We start from the raw sequence: 18901 nt of genomic DNA on the forward strand, positions 1-18901 counted from the left end.
TGCAAGGGTCTCAAATGAGCAAAGGCACAAGGGACTAATTCTAGAGTAGACGCCATAGAACCAAGCACCTGCGAGTAATCCCAAACCTGGTGTAGCAGTAGAGACAACAGCCAGCGGATCCGCGCTGTTAACTTGTTGATTCGCTCCTGAGTGAGAAAGACCTTTCCGACCGATGTGTTGAACCGAGCACCCAAGAAGTTCAGCACCTGGGACGGGACTAATTGGCTCTTGGCAAAATTGATGACCCAACCAAGGGATTGGAGCCGGGCCACTACTGATTGAACCGCTGCCCTGCAAAGCTCCTCCGACTTTGCACGGATGAGCCAATCGTCCAGATAGGGATGAACCAAAATCCCCTCCCGCCTGAGGGCCACAGCTACTACCACCATTACTTTGGTGAAGACGCGGGGAGCTGTCGCCAATCTGAACAGGAGTGCTGAAACTGATAATGCTCGCCCAGAATCATGAACCGGAGAAACCGCCGATACTGTTCATGGATCCCTAAGTGAAGATACGCTTCCGTCAGGTCTAAAGAAGCCAAATATTTGCTGGAGTGGACGGCCACAATGACTGAGTGGAGAGTTTCCATGCGAAAATGGGGTACCCAAAGTGCTTTGTTCACCTTCTTCAGATCCAAGATCGGGCAGAAGGAGCCTTCCTTCTTGGGAACCACGAAATATATGGAGTATCTGCCCGTCCTGCATTCCTCCAGCGGGATCGGGACAATGGCTCCCAGCGCTTTCAACCAGCCCAGGGTTTTGAAGCACCGTTGTCCGTTTCACATGAGCCCCGCAAGGCGACATCAAGAACAGGTTCCGCAACGGCCGTGCAAAATCCAAAGAATAGCCGTGTTCGATGATGCTTAGAACCCACTGGTCCAACGTAATCTTGACCCACTCCTTGAAGAATAGAGACAGGTGTCCAGCTATCACCGGAACAGAAGAGTGGCCAAGACACCTTCATTGGAAGGACTTGCCCCCGGAAGATCCCTGAGAACTCCCTCGCGGAGAGGCCTGTGACCGCAAAAGGAATGAGGCCAAGCCTGAGACCTCGTCGACGGCTGACGTGGAGTGAAGGCCGGAGCCCTGGTCTGCCGAAACTTGCGCTGTCCCTGGTACTGAGGGTGCGCCGACCCAAAGGACCTGTCCGGTAACTTGTACACCTTATTGTCCCCAAGGGATTTGATAAGGGCTTCAAGATCATCCCCGAACAAGAATTTCCCTTTCAAGGGGAGATTTCCTAGCTGGGCCTTGGAAGAAACATTGGCCGACCAGTTGCGGAGCCACAGAAGCCTTCTAGCAGAGACCGTCGAAGCCATAGTGCGCAAAGACGCCCGAAGATCATACAAGGCATCTGTGGTGTAAGCCACAGCCGCCTCCATGCGATCTGCCTGCTCTGCTTCCGCTGGAGGCAACTCCTGCGTGGTGAGCAACTGCTGCACCCAATGAAGAGTTGCCCTTTACATGAGGCTACTAGAGACCGCCGCCCTAACGCAAAGCACCGAGACCTCAAAAATCCGCTTGAGAAGGACCTCCAGCTTCCTATCCTGAAGATCCTTAAGAGCAGCAGCCCCTGCTACCGGAATGGTCGTCTGCTTAGTGATGGCTGAAATGGCCGCGTCCACTTTAGGGACCTTAGGGACAGCCAAGGACTCATCTGGCAGCGGGTAGAGCTTCTCTATGGCTCGCCCCACTCGAAGGCTGGCCTCGGGAGCCTCCCATTTTCATGTCACTAGTTCCAGTAGCATCAGATGAAAAGGAAAAGCTTTAGGAGGGGCCTGAAGCCCCAAGAGAACGGGATCCCCCTTAGCAGGCTCCGAGCTTGGCTGCAGCGCCTCAATACTGAGCTCCGTCAGAACATGAGGGATTAAATGATCAAGCTCCTCCCTCCGAAACCTGAGGACCCTCGGGTCATCCCCCTCAACTGGGGTAGGCTCATCAACATCATCACCAATATCCACAAGGAGAGGGTCCAGCAAAGGGGGATCCGGTGGATCGGAAGCCGGGGTCCCAGAGGGATCTAAAACCGTACGGTCTATCCTCCCTCTGAAGGAATCGGAACCCCAGAAAGCCTAGCCACTTTCGTAGGCGGAGGCTCCTCAGCCTGCCTCGGCCTCCAAAAAGGCCTTGTGCATTAAAAGCACAAATTTGGAAGAAAAAGGACACTGCCCCTTTAAGTGCCCCCCCCCACCGTGGGAGGGTCAGGGCTCGGAGGGGAGACAGGCACTGGGAGCCGCTGTCTAACAGGGCTCAAATTCAGCGGGGAGAGAGGAGGAGGGATCTCCCCTCCCCCTGCATCCAGCCCTCCACTGGAGCGTGGTGAAGGCAAAATGGCCGCTGTTCCTGCGCTAGACGGGGACGGGGCAGGCCGAGGCCGGCAGTTGCGCGAATTCCTCTCTGTGCCCTGGGAGCGCGCCGAAAACGACTTGCTGCTGATCCCCGACGGTCCCTTCCCTCCTGGGAGGCACAGTGTACAAAGGCCATCGTGGGAGAGCCGCTCCACCGGTTCCCCGCATACTGAAGACAGCAAACCCCGCGGCGTGCCCGTGGAGAGGGAGCGAGCATGAGGCTGAAAAAAACCGCGAAAATCGCCCTTTCGAACCCCCAGGAAACCTGTGCGCACGGTAGCAAAACAAGTTTATTTTTATTTTATTTTTTTCAAAAATGCTGACACGCAGCCACCCAGGGGAAAAAATGCCTCTGGGACCTCAATTGCGGCACAGGCAGCTCCCCCAAGGAATTATGCTGTCTCAGGTTGCAAGGGGGAGGGACCGGCCCACCGGTTAATCCCCCTACTCACCGGCAGAAGAAGCGGCTCCGGGAAAATGGCTATCGTGCCTCATCCAAGGCAGCAGCTTCGGGAGGACTGACTCTGTCACCTCCAGAAAGAAAACTAACTACTTTTGTTCTTTGGGGGTTTTTTTTTTGTTTTTTGTTTTTAAATTGATTTAGCAACTGGTAGAAAGCAAACTCCTCTGGGTCTTACTATTCCTGGCTTGCTTTGCTTTCCTTGTTTTTTTTTTTTAATGGATCAGGACCGCAGGTTCTGTCACCCTCATCTGCTGGAGTCAGAAGAAATACTGAAGGATCGCAGGTGGCAAACCAGGGTAAGAGGGGGTGCCTTTCAGTTTTTTCTCTGACTCCATCTGCTGGAAGGGAATCACAACCCAGCGGTCTGGACTAATCCTGGTATGTACAGGGAAACACAGATTTTGACAATCTCATCTAAAAAAAGAAAACAAAAACCAACTCTCACATGCTAAAAATCCCTCCAGCCCCATCAATTCTTCCAGTAAGGTAGGATGAGAAATTCTACATGTGTATTTAGCCTCTAACAGGGATGATGGCCATAGGCTCAATTCTGTGCATGACCTAATATCATTTTTCTATTTTTGATTGGTCCAGAAGAAACAGCAAAACAAACCCTCCCATTTTTTTTAAAAGATGCATTACCCCCTTCTGTTTGACCTTCTTTAAATAACAGCATTATTACTATTCAACTTTCACAACCTTTGCACAATTTGTAAAAGAAACTCCCATCTCACCCCACCCCCCAAAAAAAGTCCCATGAGTATAAAAGTTGCTTCTCAGCTACCACTTCTCTATGATATGGCTCATGTAGTCCTCGGTGGGCCAGCGGCCTTGCTCATCGGTCTCTTCCTTGGGAAGTGCATCATTGGAGCGGTGGAGAAACCTTTCCTCTCGATTCTTTATCCTCTGCTCCATCCTTTCCAGCTGCCTCTTGAACTGGAATCGCTGCTGGAAGAGGTCCTTTGCATAGTCGTACAGTTGCATGTCCAGGTCGTTCAGCTCCTCAATACGCTGAATGGTATTGTTATCCAAGTCCACCCCGCTGGCACGGGTACTGTTGTACTGCATGAAGGGTCTAATAAACTTCAAGTTAAAAGTCCTCTCAAAGAGGTACTGTGTCTTCCTCTGGAATTCAGTCAGACCAAAGAAGGCCATGTCCCTTAGGTTCTTCTTGGCACTTTCCAGAAGGACCTGAGCCCGTTTACTCTCGGGCAGGAAGGACATGTTGTAACAGCCGACCAAGCTCAGGTCTGCTAGCATCCGCACCTGACGATTATTGGCCAAGTTGTACGGGCACTCCATGAACTCCTGGAGGGTGCACCCTGACCAGTCTGTGCCCTCATAACAGGAGGGCAGTTCCTCAGGGGTTGGCGTCCGACCATCACACATGTGTAGGGAGGTCTTCCAGGTAGCCCCTCGCTGTACATGCCGCCACTCACTCAGATACCGGGATACTGGATCTCGTAACAGTGTGATGTAGTAAAATTTTCTAAAGAGAAAAGAAAGTAATGATAATGTTATTTAAAAATCATATCATGAAAAGCTGCAATAAGGCATTAAGGACATTTATGAGACCCCCATGCTGTGCCTGCTCTATGGTGGGGCATTTGACAAAGTTCCTCATGAGAGGCTTCTAGGAAAAATAAAAAGTCATGGGATAGATGGCGATGTCCTTTCGTGGATTACAAACTGGCTAAAAGACAGGAAACAGAGAGTAGGATTAAATGGACAATTTTCTCAGTGGAAGGGTGTGGGCAGTGGAGTGCCTCAGGGATCTGTATTGGGACCCTTACTTTTCAATATATTTATAAATGATCTGGAAAGAAATATGACGAGTGAGATAATCAAATTTGCAGATGATACAAAATTGTTCAGAGTAGTTAAATCACAAGCAGATTGTGATAAATTGCAGGAAGACCTGTGAGGCTGGAAAATTGGGCATCAAAATGGCAGATGAAATTTAATGTGGACAAGTGCAGGTGATGCATATAGGGAAAAATAACCCATGCTATAGTTACACAATGTTAGGTTCCATATTAGGTGCTACTACCCAAGAAAGAGATCTAAGCTTCATAGTGGATAACACATTGAAAACGTCGGTTCAGTGTGCTGCGGCAGTCAAAAAAGCAAACAGAATATTGGGAATTATTAGAAAGGGAATGGTGAATAAAACGGAAAAGGTCATAATGCCTCTGTATCGCTCCATGGTGAGACCGCACCTTGAATACTGTGTACAATTCTGGTCGTCGCATCTCAAAAAAGATATAATTGCGATGGAGAAGGTACAGAGAAGGGCGACCAAAATGATAAAGGGAATAGAACAGCTCCCCTATGAGAAAAGACTAAAGAGGTTAAAGAGGATAGGGATGTTCAGCTTGGAGAAGAGACAGCTGAGGGGGGATATGATAGAGGTGTTTAAAATCATGAGAGGTCTAGTACGGGTAGATGTGAATCGGTTTTTTACTCTTTCGGATAACAGAAAGACTAGGGGGCACTCCATGCAATTAGCATGGGGCACATTTAAAACTAATCGGAGAAAGTTCTTTTTTACTCAACGCACAATTAAACTCTGGAATTTGTTGCCAGAGGATGTGGTTAGTGCAGTTAGTATAGCTGTGTTTAAAAAAAGGATTGATAAGTTCTTGGAGGAGAAGTCCGTTACCTGCTATTAATTAAGTTGACTTAGATAATAACCACCGCTATTACTAGCAACTGTAACATGGAATAGTTTTTGGGTACTTGCCAGGTTCTTATGGCCTGGATTGACCACTGTTGGAAACAGGATGCTGGGCTTGATGGACCCTTGGTCTGACCCAGTATGGCATGTTCTTATGTGTGTGCGGGGAGCTTGCACTGCTGCTGCCCATGCTCTTTCATGTTTTGCGGTGGGCCAGTGTATTGAGGGAAGAGATGTAAAAAATTAACCATTTAATCGATTAAACAGCAAGTCAAGTCTAACATTTAGTCAAGCACATATTACGGTTTCTGCTGGGAGCCGGGGAGCTGCTGAGGTTCGACTGTGGCTGACTTCTGGGTTTTCCTTTCTTGCTGTGCTGTGCAGTTCTCAGGCTGGGCTGCCACTGGCCAGCCCAGGGAGTTCACAGGCATGTCAAGGAAGAGGTGTAGATCATGCCAGCTACAGAAGGCTCTTCCCAGGACATATTGTTTAAACAATTAACCATTTAAATGTCAGTAGTTTAAATAGTTAATTATTTAAAAGAAATGACTATCCTTACCTGAAGAGATTTTCCATTGTTGCTGCCTGTGCTGTACCTGCTTTGTGGTAAGCAGTGTGTGTGTATGTGTGTGAGAGGGAAGCCTGCAATGTTGCTTCCCTGCCGATAACCGTTCTGGGATGGGGCAGAGTGTCTATGTGAGGAAAACGTGTACTACCACCTCTGCCTTTGCTATCCTTATTATGTGCTCAGAAAGCATAAAGTGATGAATGCTTGTGAATGAGAGAGAGGCTGACCACATTTTTGGGGGGGGGGGGGATGTGTGTAAGAGGGAGCAAGGTCAGATGGCAGGTGACAATGAGAGTGACTATGGATGGATGGATGTTAGCGCACTGCTAGGTGAACGTGAGTGAGAGGCCGATCGCCTGCATGGCAGACCGCAGCATTGCTAAGCTTTACATTTCTATTCTAGCAAGCCTCTGGAGAAACAAGTCACCAGAGCTGGTGCAAGAGTATGAGGTGCCCCAAACTAACCTTCAGTATTGCGCCTGTCCCCACCCCCCTGCCACACACACAATTAACTTTCAAAAATGACTGTTAATACAAATTCTGCATTTGTACTAAGATTTTACAAGCAAAAGTAGAATATGGTAACTGGATATTTGAAATCAGCACATACAGAAATTCAAATGACAGTTTTCTAAGGTAAAACTATCAATTACAGATATATTTGCATGCACTGCTGTGATGTCAACCAGAACAATTATTGCAAAACACACACCTGAAAACTATATAGTAAACCTGCTATACCAAAAGAGCATCAACTTCCAGAACTCAAACAGACTCCTGAACACCAATGCACCTCTGTCTGGGAAACAGAAAAAGCCGGGCGGCATTCGATTTCTACAAACAAGCTACATGCTAGCAGAATACCTCACCTCACTCACACACACACACTGGTCAATTTTAAAAGCCCTACGCGCACCAAATCCGGGAGATTTGTGTGTGACTCAGCGCAGTGTGCACTGCATGGATTTTAAAACCTGTGTGGGTACTTGCGCAAAAAACTTTTTTTTCCAAAAGGAGTGGGGCGAGGGTGTGGGTTGAGGCATGATTTCTGCGCATATCTATTTATGCGCACAAGCACGTACCAGGGTCCTCTACCACGTAATTTTACTTCTGCTATGGATGGTGTGTAAGTCATAAAATTAAAAAAAAAAGGTTATTTAGCGAGGTTTAGGGTGTCTGGCCTTACAGGGGAAAAGGTAGGCAAAGTAACAAAGGTTGTTAGGAAGGCCGATTGCTTAACTGGGCGAACTGGGAACGAACTGGGAAAATGGGTTCTAGCGATGCGCTAACTTGTAAAATCTCCCCTACTTACATGAGCAAGGTGGTATTTGTGTGCACATGCGTAGGTCAGTATGAAATGGTGTGCAAATGAATGCGCAAAAAACTGATTTTAAAACGTGCATAAGTTTTAAAATTGCCACATTCATGTGTTCGTGCCTGCAAATGTGCGCACGGCTATTTAAAAGGTACCTCACAATAAGCAGATAGACCCTCACCAAGTACAGACTAAGGGGCCATACCTGGCTGGGCAAAAAGTTGAACTCGAACCTAGGAGAAGCCAGACTCTACATGCACTGCAACACTGGAGAAACAGAAGCAGAAATGCATTTTCTCCTGCATTGTGTAAAGCACAAAGATAGAAGAGCTGCACATTTCCAAAGCTGACATATTCCAATCACTAAACTGAAAATGCAAGGGGTAATTTTCAAAACATTTTATATGGGTAAACTGGCATTCACCAACATAAAAAGTGGATTTGAAAATGTCTCCCCCTCCCCCAGCATGGGTGAAAGCAACCCCTCTGCATACTTTCACATTCTCAGTGTTATTGTTTGGGATAGTTGTGGGTGGATCCTTGGGCCGGTGGCAGATGACCACGCCCCCGGGGGAAGATCCCAAGAGGGACGACCGGTCAGGCTCAGAGTTTGGAGACAGACACACACTAGTTCTTTTATTAAACAGTATGTTGAACCACCAGAGGTGGCAGTAGTGAGCTGGAAGCGCTTGGCTGGGCTGTAGTCCCTCAGATACTGGAACAGCGATCCCAGGATGGCAGAGCTGTAGAGAAACTAAGTATAGTGAGTAGGCAGGGTATGCAGTGTTCAGGAATAGAACCTTGATGGTAACACTCACACAATAGTCTCTTGAAGCAGCCCAGGAGTTGGAATGGATTAGGCCCTCGAGGAGCGAGTACCTGGTTCCAGGAAGGCTCTGAGAGAAGGATGGTAACTCACTGGTGTTGTAGGCAGCATGACTTCCTGGCAGAAGTGGTATTCAGAAGCAGGTCCGAGAACGTGGGCCCTCGAGGAGCGAGTACCGGTTCCAGACTGCGACCTGAAAGGCAAAAGAGAAAGCGAGGCCCCTGAGGAGCAGGTACCCTGGTAAAGTCAGAGGAGGCAGAGTAGCAAGATATGCAGAGAGCGAATCCCATCCGCAACGATACCTGGAGGAAGCGAACCCTTGCTAACTTGATAGTTATCGATTTCAAAGACCTTTAAATATCTGGTGATGATGACGTCATCTCAGGGGGACGCCCCTGAGGTTCGCGCCACTGCTGGTACTTGAGTCGGGGGCCGCGCCGCGTTCGCGCCCTTAGGCTTCTGGGAAACATGGTGGAGTGCAGAGTCTAGCCGGTCCGGGACGCTGGAGGAGGTCGGCAAGATGACGCCGTGGTAGCCAAACATCCAACAAGCGAAGAGGGACTCGCCAACAAGGTAAAGTGGGCGGAGTGGAGACGTCGGGCAGCGACGGTCGCAACATTACCCCCCTTCAAAGGGCAATCTCCCCTTCGGGTACCAGGCTTGGGCTTTGAAGGATGCGCGATGTGGAACTGATGAAGCATCTCTTTGTCCAGGATATTGGCCTGAGGCTCCCATTTCAGAAGGTATTCAGAAGCATTGCCTCTTTTACGAACATCCGGAATCTCTTCGACTTTGAATTCTAAGTCATTTTCTGCACTGATGACAGGTGGGTCTTGAGATTTGGAAGAAAATTAGCTGAGTATGAGCGGTTTCAGAAGTGAAACGTGGAAAGCATTATGGATGTGGAGACCAGGTGGTAGCTTCAGACGGTAGGTGACTTTGCCAATACGTTGAAGGACTGGGAATGGACCCACGTAGTGAGGAGCAAACCGAGAGGAGGGTTAAGTCTGAGGTGTTTGGTTGATAACCAGACCTTGTCTCCTGGCTTGAAGACTGGAGCTTGCGAATGGTGCGCATCGTAGTACTTCTTAGCATGGTCACTCACTTGATTAGCATGTCCTTTGTCTGAACCCAAAGTTGTGGATATCATCAGCAGTGGGTTGAGCTGCTGGGGACGTCACTGAAAGCTTCAGTGGAAGTGGCGGTGTTGGGGAACGTCCATAAACCACTTCAAATGGTGACAATCCAGTAGAAGTTGCTGGATGAGAGTTGATGGCAAATTCAGCCCATGGGAGCAATTCGGCCCAGTTATTCTGTTGGGACATGACATAGGCTCGAATAAACTGCTTCATCATACGATTCATCCGTTCCGTCTGGCCATTCGACTGCGGATGGTAGGCTGAAGTGTAGTCCAGAGTGATGTCGAACAATTTGCAGAAGGCCTTCCAAAATTGGCCGTGAATTGGGACCCACGGTCGGATACGATGTGTGAAGGTAAGCCGTGGAGGCGGAATATGTGCGTTATGAAGAGCTTTGCAAGCTCCAAGGCTGAAGGTATGCCAAGGAGCGCCACAAAGTGTGCCATCTTGCTAAATCGATCCACAGTCACCCAGATGGTGTTCATTCCTCCGGAAGTAGGTAAATCGACTACAAAGTCAGTAGCGATGTGCAACCAGGGCGAATCCGGATCTGGCAATGGTTGCATCTGACCCCACGGTTGTCCAGAAGTAGGTTTGTTCTTAGCACAATTGGTGCAGGATGCCACGTAGGAATAGGTATCCTTTATGATAGTAGGCCACCAATACAGCTCCTGTATCTTGAGCAGGGTACGGCGTTGACCAGGATGGCCAGCCAGCTTGGAATCGTGCGCCCAAAAGAGCACTTTCTTCCTGAGTTTCTTTGGAACGATAGTTTTTCCAGCTGGCACAGACTGTGTGGATGCCAAGAGGATTTTCTTTGGGTCAATTATGTGCTGTGGCTCATCAGGCACATCCTCTGAATGGAAAGAGCGTGACAGAGCGTCTGCTCTGGTGTTTCGATCTCCAGGGTGAAACTTGAGCACAAAATTGAAACGATTAAAGAATAATGACCATCTGGCCTGCCTGTAATTCAGACGTTGTGTGTGGCGAAGATACTCTAGGTTTTTATGATCAGTGAATACGGTTATTTGATGTTGAGCGCCTTCGAGCCAAGGCCGCCACTCCTCGAATGCAAGCTTTATTGCCAAGAGCTCTTTATCGCCGATCCCATAGTTTTTCTCGGCTGGAGAAAATCTTCGTGAGAACGAACAGGGACGTAAGGCTTTCGAGTCTCCAAGTTGGCTTAACACAGCCCCTACCCCCACATCTGAAGCATCAACTTCTACTATGAAGGGCTTGTTGGGGTCTGTATGCCGCAAGCACGGTTCTGTGGAGAAGGCAGTCTTCAATTTCTCGAACACGGAAATGGCCTCCGCTGACCATTTTGAAGCATTGGCACCCTTGAGTCATCGCAGTCAAGGGTACAGTTAAAGAAGAATAATTATTTATAAAACTTTGATAGTAATTGGTGAAGCCCAGGAATCTCCTTAAAGCCTTCAGGCTGGTAGGTTGAGACCAATTCTTGATACTTTCAAGTTTGTGAGGGTCCATTTGGAAGCCTTCCTTAGACACTATGTAGCCTAGAAAAGGCACAGAGTCTTTGTGAAATTCACACTTAGAGAGTTTGGCGTACAGCCGGTGTTCGCGGAGACGAAGTACTTGCTTAACGTCTGCAATGTGGGTGTCCAAATCCTGGGAGAAGATGAGTACATGGTCCAGGTAGACCACAACGTTCTTGTACAGCAGATCCCGCAAGATGTCGTTCATCATATTTTGGAAAATAGCGGGTGCACTGCATAACCCGAACGGCATTACAAGATACTCGAAGTGGCCATCTCGCATATTGAAGGCTGTTTTCCATTCATCGCCACTCCGAATGCAAATGAGGTTGTAAGCCCCCTTCAGGTCAAGCTTTGAAAATAACTTGGCCTCTTGCAGCCTGTCAAACAGGCTGCAAGGGGCCAGTCTGGCAGCCCTAGTGCTGCCTTGGATCAGAAAGGTCTCCCAGTAGGAGAACATCACCCTGGTGTAGAAGGAAGTGATCCTGTAGCAAGGACCTGCTCTCCAGGTGATTTATTGTCCTCTCGCACTGAGGACAAGTCTCCCAGGGCTACTGCCCAGGAGGGAAGGATTAGGCCGGCCATCATAGTTGGTGATTCGATTATTAGAAATGTAGATAGCAGAGTGGCTGGTGGACATGAGGACCACTTGGTAACTTGCTTGCCTGGTGTGAAGGTGGCAAACCTCACACGTCACCTAGATAGGATTATAGACAGTGCTGGGGAGGAGCCAGCTGTCGTGGTACATGTGGGCACCAACGACATAGGAAAATGTGGGCGAGAGGTTCTGGAAGCCAAATTTAGGATTTTAGGTAGGAAGCTAAAATCCAGAAACTCCAGGGTGGCATTCTCTGAAATGCTTCTGTTCCACGTGCAGGTCCCCAGAGGCAGGCAGAGCTCCAGAGTTTCAATGCGTGGATGAGACGATGGTGCAGGAAAGAGGGATTCAGCTTTGTAAGGAACTGAGAAAACCTTTGGGGAAAGAGGAGACATTTCTGAAAAGATGGGCTCCACCTTAACCAGAGTGGAACCAAGCTGCTGGCACTAACTTTCAAAAAGGAGATAGAGCAGCTTTTAAACTAGAACAAGGGGGAAAGCCAACAGTCACTCAGCAGTGCATGGTTCGGAGAAATGTATCCTTGAAGGATACTAATGAAACAGGAGAGTTAGGGCAGCCAACAGAGAGGTTCCATTAAAAGCAAACATAGTCCATATGCCTATATGTAAAAAATCACCAAAGCTAATGATTTCCGAATTATCCCAAACAACTGAAAAGCAGGTTGTTAAAACAAACAAAAAACACACTTTGAAATGTCTGTATGCCAATGCCAGAAGTCTAAGAAGTAAGATGGGAGAGTTAGCGTGTACAGCAGCAAATGATGAGATTGACATAATTGACATCACAGAAACTTGGTGGAAGGAGGATAACCAATGGGACAGTGCTATATCAGGGTACAAATTATATCGCAATGATAGGGAGGATCAACTTGGCGGGGTGTGGCACTTTATGTCCGGTAGGGTATAGAGTCCAACAGGATAAAGATCATACAAGAGACTAAATTCTCAGTAAAATCTATATGGGTAGAAATCCCATGTGTTTTGGGTAAGAGTATAGTGATAGGAGTATACTACCGTCCACCTGGACAAAATGGTCAGACAAATAATGAAATGCTAAGAGAAATCAGGAAAGCAAATCAATTTGGCAATGCAATAATAATGGGGGATTTCAATTACCCCAATATTGACTGGGTAAATGTAACATCAGGATTTGCTAGAGACATAAAGTTCCTGGATGTAATAAATGATTGCTTCATGGAGCAATTGGTTCAGGAACCAACAAGAGAGGGAGCTATTTTAGATTTAATTCTTAGTGGAACGCAGGATTTGGTGAGAGAGGTAACGGTGGTGGGGTCACTTGGCAACAGTGATCATAACATGATCAAATTTAAACTAATAACTGGAAGGGGGACACTAAACTTTCAAAAGGGAAACTGATAAAATGAGGAAAATGGAAAAAAACTGAAAGGTGCCGCTGCAAAGGTTAAAAGTGTTCAACAGGCTTGGACATTGTTTAAAAATACAATCCTAGAGGCGCAGTCCATATGTATTCCACGCAATAAGAAAGGTGGAAGGAAGGCAAAAAGTGAGTTGAAAGAGGCTATTTTAGCCAAAAAAACATCCTTCAAAAATTGGAAGAAGGATCCATCTGAAGAAAATAGGATAAAACATAAGCATTGTCAAGTTAAGTGTAAAACATTGATAAGACAGGCGAAGAGAGAATTTGAAATGAATTTGGCCATAGAGGCAAAAACTCATAATAAAAACTTTTAAAAATATATCCAAAGCAAGAAATCTGTCAGGGAGTCGGTTGGACCATTAGATGACCGAGGGGTTAAAGGGGTTCTTAGGGAAGATAAGGCCATTGGAGAAAGACTAAATGAATTCTTTGCTTCCGTGTTTACTAATGAGGATGTTGGGGAGATACCAGTTCCGGAGATGGTTTTCAGGGGTGATGAGTCAGACGAACTGAACGAAATCACTGTGAACCTGGAAGATGTAGTAGGCCAGATTGACAAATTAAAGAGTAGCAAATCACCTGGACCGGATGGTATGTGTCCTAGGGTACTGAAGGAACTAAAAAATGAAATTTCTGATCTATTAGTTAAAATTTGTAACCTATCATTAAAATCATCCATTGTATCTGAAGACTGGAGGGTGGCCAATGTAACCCCAATATTTAAAAAAGGTTCCAGGGGTGATCTGGGACTATAGACCAGTGCCAGGAAAAATAGTGGAAACTATTCTCAAGATCAAAATCGTAGAGCATATAGAAAGACATGATTTAATGGAACACAGTCAACACGGATTTACCCAAGGGAAGTCTTGCCAACAAATCTGCTTCATTTTTTTGAAGGGGTTAATAAACATGTGGATAAAGGTGAACCAGTAGATGTAGTGTATTTGGATTTTCAGAAGGTGTTTGAGAAAGTCCCTCATGAGAGGCTTCTAAGAAAACTAAAAAGTCATGGGATAGGAGGCGATGTCCTTTCGTGGATTACAAACTGGTTAAAAGACAGGAAACAGAGAGTAGGATTAAATGGTCAATGTTTTCAGTGGAAAAGGGTAAACAGTGGAGTGCCTCGGGGATCTGTACTTGGACTGGTGCTTTTCAATATATATATAAATGATCTGGAAAGGAATACGACGAGTGAGGATATCAAATTTGCGGATGATACAAAATTATTCAGAGTAGTTAAATCACAAGCAGACTGTGATACATTACAGGAGGACCTTGCAAGACTGGAAGATTGGGCATCCAAATGGCAGATGAAATTTAATGTGGACAAGTGCAAGGTGTTGCATATAGGGAAAAATAACCCTTGCTGTAGTTACACGATGTTAGGTTCCATATTAGGAGCTACCACCCAGGAAAAAGATGTAGGCATCATAGTGGATAATACTTTAAAATTGTCATCTCAGTGTGCTACAGCAGTCAAAAAAGCAAACAGAATGTTAGGAACTATTAGGAAGGGAATGGTTAATAAAACGGAAAATGTCATAATGCCTCTATATCGTTCCATGGTGAGACCACACCTTGAATACTGTGTACAATTCTGGTCGCCGCATCTCAAAAAAGATATAGTTGCGATGGAGAAGGTACAGAGAAGGGCAACCAAAATGATAAAGGGGATGGAACAGCTGCCCTATGAGGAAAGGCTGAAGAGGTTAGGGCTGTTCAGCTTGGAGAAGAGACGGCTGAGGGGGGATATGATAGAGGTCTTTAAGATCATGAGAGGTCTTGAACGAGTAGATGTGACTCGGTTATTTACACTTTCGAATAATAGAAGGACTAGGGGGCATTCCATGAAGTTAGCATGTAGCACATTTAAGACTAATAGGAGAAAATTCTTTTTCACTCAACGCACAATAAAGCTCTGGAATTTGTTGCCAGAGGATGTGGTTAGTGCAGTTTGTGTAGCTGGGTTCAAAAAAGGTTTGGATAAGTTCTTGGAGGAGAAGTCCATTAATGGCTATTAATCAACTTTACTTAGGGAATAGCCACTGCTATTAATTGCATCAGTAGCATGGGATCTTCTTAGTGTTTGGTTAATTGCCAGGTTCTTGTGGCCTGGTTTGGCCTCTTTTGGAAACAGGATGCTGGGCTTGATGGACCCTTGGTCTGACCCAGCATGGCAATTTATTATGTTCTTATGAGATTAACGGCAAGGGGTAATGGTCTTTGATCGTGATCTCATTTAGACCTCGGTAATCGATACATGGACGTAGGGTACTGTCCTTTTTCCCCCCAAAGAAAAAGCCTGCGCCAGCTGGAGACTTAGATGGTCGGATAAAGCCCTTCTGGAGATTTTCTTCAATGTATTCCGACATTGCTTTATTCTCAAGAGCTGAGAGGGGGTACACTCTTCTCTTCGGTGGCTCAGTGTTGGGCTTCAGTCTTATGGCACAGTCATAGGGCCTATGTGGAGGAAGAATATCAGCCGCTTCTTTGGAGAATACACTCCCAAAGGATGCGTATTGGGGCGGCAGTCCTGGCATCGCTAGAGTTGTAGGCATGCATATAATAGGCGAGATCTCCTTAAGGCACTTCCCATGACATTCTGGGCCCCAGCGGGCGAGATCCAGGGATGCCCAGTCAAATTGGGGTTGGTGCACTTGGAGCCAGGGTAACCCCAGGACGATAGGGTGCATGGCCTTTTACAGTACAAAGAAGGAGAGCGATTCCGTATGGAGAGCTCCGGTGTGAAGAGTAACTGGAACGGTTTGACAAGTCACGTTGCCCGGCAAGGGCTCTCCAAGAATGGAGGACATCAGTAGTGGATCTTTCAATTTGATGAGGGGGATCCTCAAGTATTCCACTAAACGTCTGAGAATGAAGTTGCCTCCTGCCCCTGAATCCACTAGGGCAGGAGTCTGAACCATGACCGGTCCGTAGGTCAAGGAGACTGAGAGAGAGCGGAGGAGAGGGCGTAGTATGGCCAAAGAACAGTCCTCCTGCAGGACTTAGGCCCGTCCATTTTCCGGACGAATGGAGCATGTAGAGACATCATGGCCAGGCTGACCACAGTACATGCAAAGGCCGCGCTTCTTCCGAAGTCTTCTCTCTTTGGAAATTAAACATCCAAGACCAAGTTGCATCGTTCTTCTCTATCAGCAGCAGGGATTACTGGAACCATCCGAGGTGCAGATGCAGCACTAGCTTGTTTCAACCCAGGTAACACCTTAGGCCGGAGTTCCTTCACCTTGTCCCGGAACCGGTGATCAATCCGAGTGGCCAAGGCTACTAATTCGTCCAGCGAGTCTGGTGTTTCGCGAGCAGCCAGGTCGTCCTTTAAACGGGTATCCAGGCCTCTACAAAAGAGAGTCTTGAGACATTTGGGATCCCAGCGGAGTTCTGCTGCAAGAGTTTTGAACTCTATGGCAAATTCAGCCAATGATCTGTTGCCTTGCTTCAATTCAACCAAAGCAGAACCGGCTACAGAAGTTCGAGCACGGTCATCGAAAACGGATTTAAACAAGTCCATAAATCCTTCTATGTCCTGCAAAATGGGGTCCTTGCGTTCTCACAAGGTAGATGCCCAAGACAAGGCCCTACCATCCAGGTATGAAAGGATGTAGGTAATCTTGGAGAGAGCTGTAGGAAACAATGACGGCTGTAAGGCAAAATGCATGCAGCACTGGTTTAAAAAGCCCCGGGTCTTCTGGATTTCTCCGGAAAAGCGGATTGGAGCCGCCAGTGGTACAGCAGTCTTTAAAGTTACCTCCTGTAACTGACCTTCATGGATGGAAGCTGTGCCTTGAACCTTCTGTGTGTGTAGATGATGAAACGCTGAAGTATGTTTCTCCAAGGCGTCTTGCTGCTCCACAATGCACTGGGCCAGGTCCAATATGGCCTGCAAGGCATTGAGTTGTGCTGGATCCATGGAGCTAGCAATCTGTTATTGTTTGGGATAGTTTAGGGTAGATCCTTGGCCGGTGGCAGATGACCACGCCCCTGGGGAAAGATCCCGAGAGGGACCACCGGTGAGGTTCAGAGTTTGGAGATAGACACACACTAGTTCTTTTATTAAACAATATGTTGAACCACCAGAGGTGGCAGTAGTGAGCTGGAAGCGCCCGGCTGGGGTGTAGTCCCTCAGATACTGGAACAGCGATCCCAGGATGGCAGAGCTGTAGAGAAACTAAGTATAGTGAGTAGGCAGGGTATGCAGAGTTCAGGAATAGAACCTTGATGGTAACACTCACACAATAGTCTCTTGAAGCAGCCCAGGAGCTGGAATGGATTAGGCCCTCGAGGAGTGAGTACCTGGTTCCAGGGAAGCTCTGAGAGAAGGATGGTAACTCACTGTTGTTGTAGGCAGCGATGACTTCCTGGCAGAAGTGGTATTCAGAAGCAGGTCCAAGAACGTGGACCCTCGAGAAGCGAGTACCGGTTCCAGACTGCGACCTGAAAGGCAAAAGGGAAAGCGAGGCCCCCGAGGAGCGGGTACCCCTGGTAAAGTCCGAGGAGGCAGAGTAGCAAGTTATGCAGAGAGCGAATCCCATCCGCAACGATACCTGGAGGAAGTGAACCCTTGCTAACTCGATAGCGATTTCAGAGACCTTTAAATATCCGGTGATGATGACGTCATCTCAGGGGGACGCCCCTGAGGTTCGCGCCACTGCTGGTACTTGAGTCGGGGCCGCGCCACGCGCGTGCCCTTAGGCTTCTGGGAAACATGGCGGAGTGCAGCATCTAGCCGATCCGGGGACGCCGGAGGTCAGCAAGATGACGCCACGGTAGCCAAACATCCAACAAGCGAGGAGGGAGTTGCCAACAAGGTAAAGTGGGCGGAGTGGAGACGTCGGGCAGCGATGGTCGCAACAGTCAGGCCGATGCAATAAAGTGCGCCCAGCTAGGTGCACAGGGATACTCGCAGTTGGGCATGCATTTTGGATGCGCTAGACTAGCGCCTGATGCGGTAAGGAGATTAATGCGCCCAAAACGTGTACCCTAACAAATGTGTACCCGATAGCGCCCATCACGAGTAAATTCGATGTAGATGAGGACATTAGCCATTAACACCCAACACACACTTTTTAATGCAGGGGGATTTAACTCCATTTCCGGAGGTGGAGTAAAGTCAACTCACAGTCAAGGGCTCATGAGGAATAAAAAAATATGGCCCTCTGTGTTGCGATAAGTGTGTCCTCCTCCTCCTCTTTACTATTATGGTAACTCTTTGATTGAGTGCTTGCAGTGGAGAGAAATAAATGTATACTGACTTGATCAAAAAGAAATCCATTTTTCTTTTGGCCATACAATTTAATATAACACACTTCAGCAACCTCAGCAAAACAACACAAAAGAAGTGGGAGAAAAACGTTTGCTCGTATTGAGGGCCCATTGCAATTGGGGGCACCCGATGCAATGAACTATTTTGAGCACTACAGACGCACAATTCTCCTTTAGTGCGCTCTTTTTTACACTGCCTCATTTAAATACTGCATCGGGTGCCTAAGGGGCATGGCTGAGCACGCGTGAAGACATTGGGTGCTCAATACGAGTGCCCGTTCTGAGCGTGTGATTTACTGCATCCGTTTGTCTATCCTTTACATCTGTTCCAAAGTAGACGTAAAGTATGCGGGCGCAAAGGACCTGAATTTCTGTTAGTTCACTTTTCCAAAGGAAACTGCTGCAAGTTTCCCTTTGAAAATTAGTTTGCAAGTCCCATGGCTCATTTCAAAACTGCTGCCCCCCCAAATGCTTTTTTCTACCTTTTTCTAATCAGGCTGCTTTTCTGCTTTCCTGATGTTGGTCTTCTAGCTCCTTTCTAGGATCTCCTGTCCACTTTGCTTCTTCTCTCTCCTCCTGTCTTCTTCGCGTCTTCCCCTATTATCTGCCTGCGACACTGATTTTTCGCTTTTCGTCTCAGTTTTTCTTCTGGGTCCATTCATAGCTAAGATTTCATTCCTCCTTCTCCTTGCCCCAGCCCGTCATCTCCATCTCCTCCTTATTGGGTTGCTTTTCTTAACAGTCTCTAACTATCTGGCTCCTTGGTCCTTCCC

At 47.3% G+C, this 18901-nt stretch overlaps 1 protein-coding gene across 1 annotated transcript in view; it reads right to left on the bottom strand.

Annotated features, from left to right (window-relative positions):
• Nucleotides 1-3123: 3123 nt before the first annotated feature.
• The window catches only part of HS6ST1 (heparan sulfate 6-O-sulfotransferase 1), a 469902-nt gene continuing 454124 nt past the window's right edge, over nt 3124-18901 (bottom strand). The window contains exon 2 of the mRNA XM_029615862.1: nt 3124-4299. Coding sequence (XP_029471722.1) covers nt 3591-4299 — 709 coding nt within the window. The 3' untranslated portion in view covers nt 3124-3590. The remainder of the gene's footprint in view (nt 4300-18901) is intronic.

The sequence above is a fragment of the Rhinatrema bivittatum genome, chromosome 9 (assembly GCF_901001135.1).
Source record: "Rhinatrema bivittatum chromosome 9, aRhiBiv1.1, whole genome shotgun sequence".
Classification (NCBI taxonomy): domain Eukaryota; kingdom Metazoa; phylum Chordata; class Amphibia; order Gymnophiona; family Rhinatrematidae; genus Rhinatrema; species Rhinatrema bivittatum.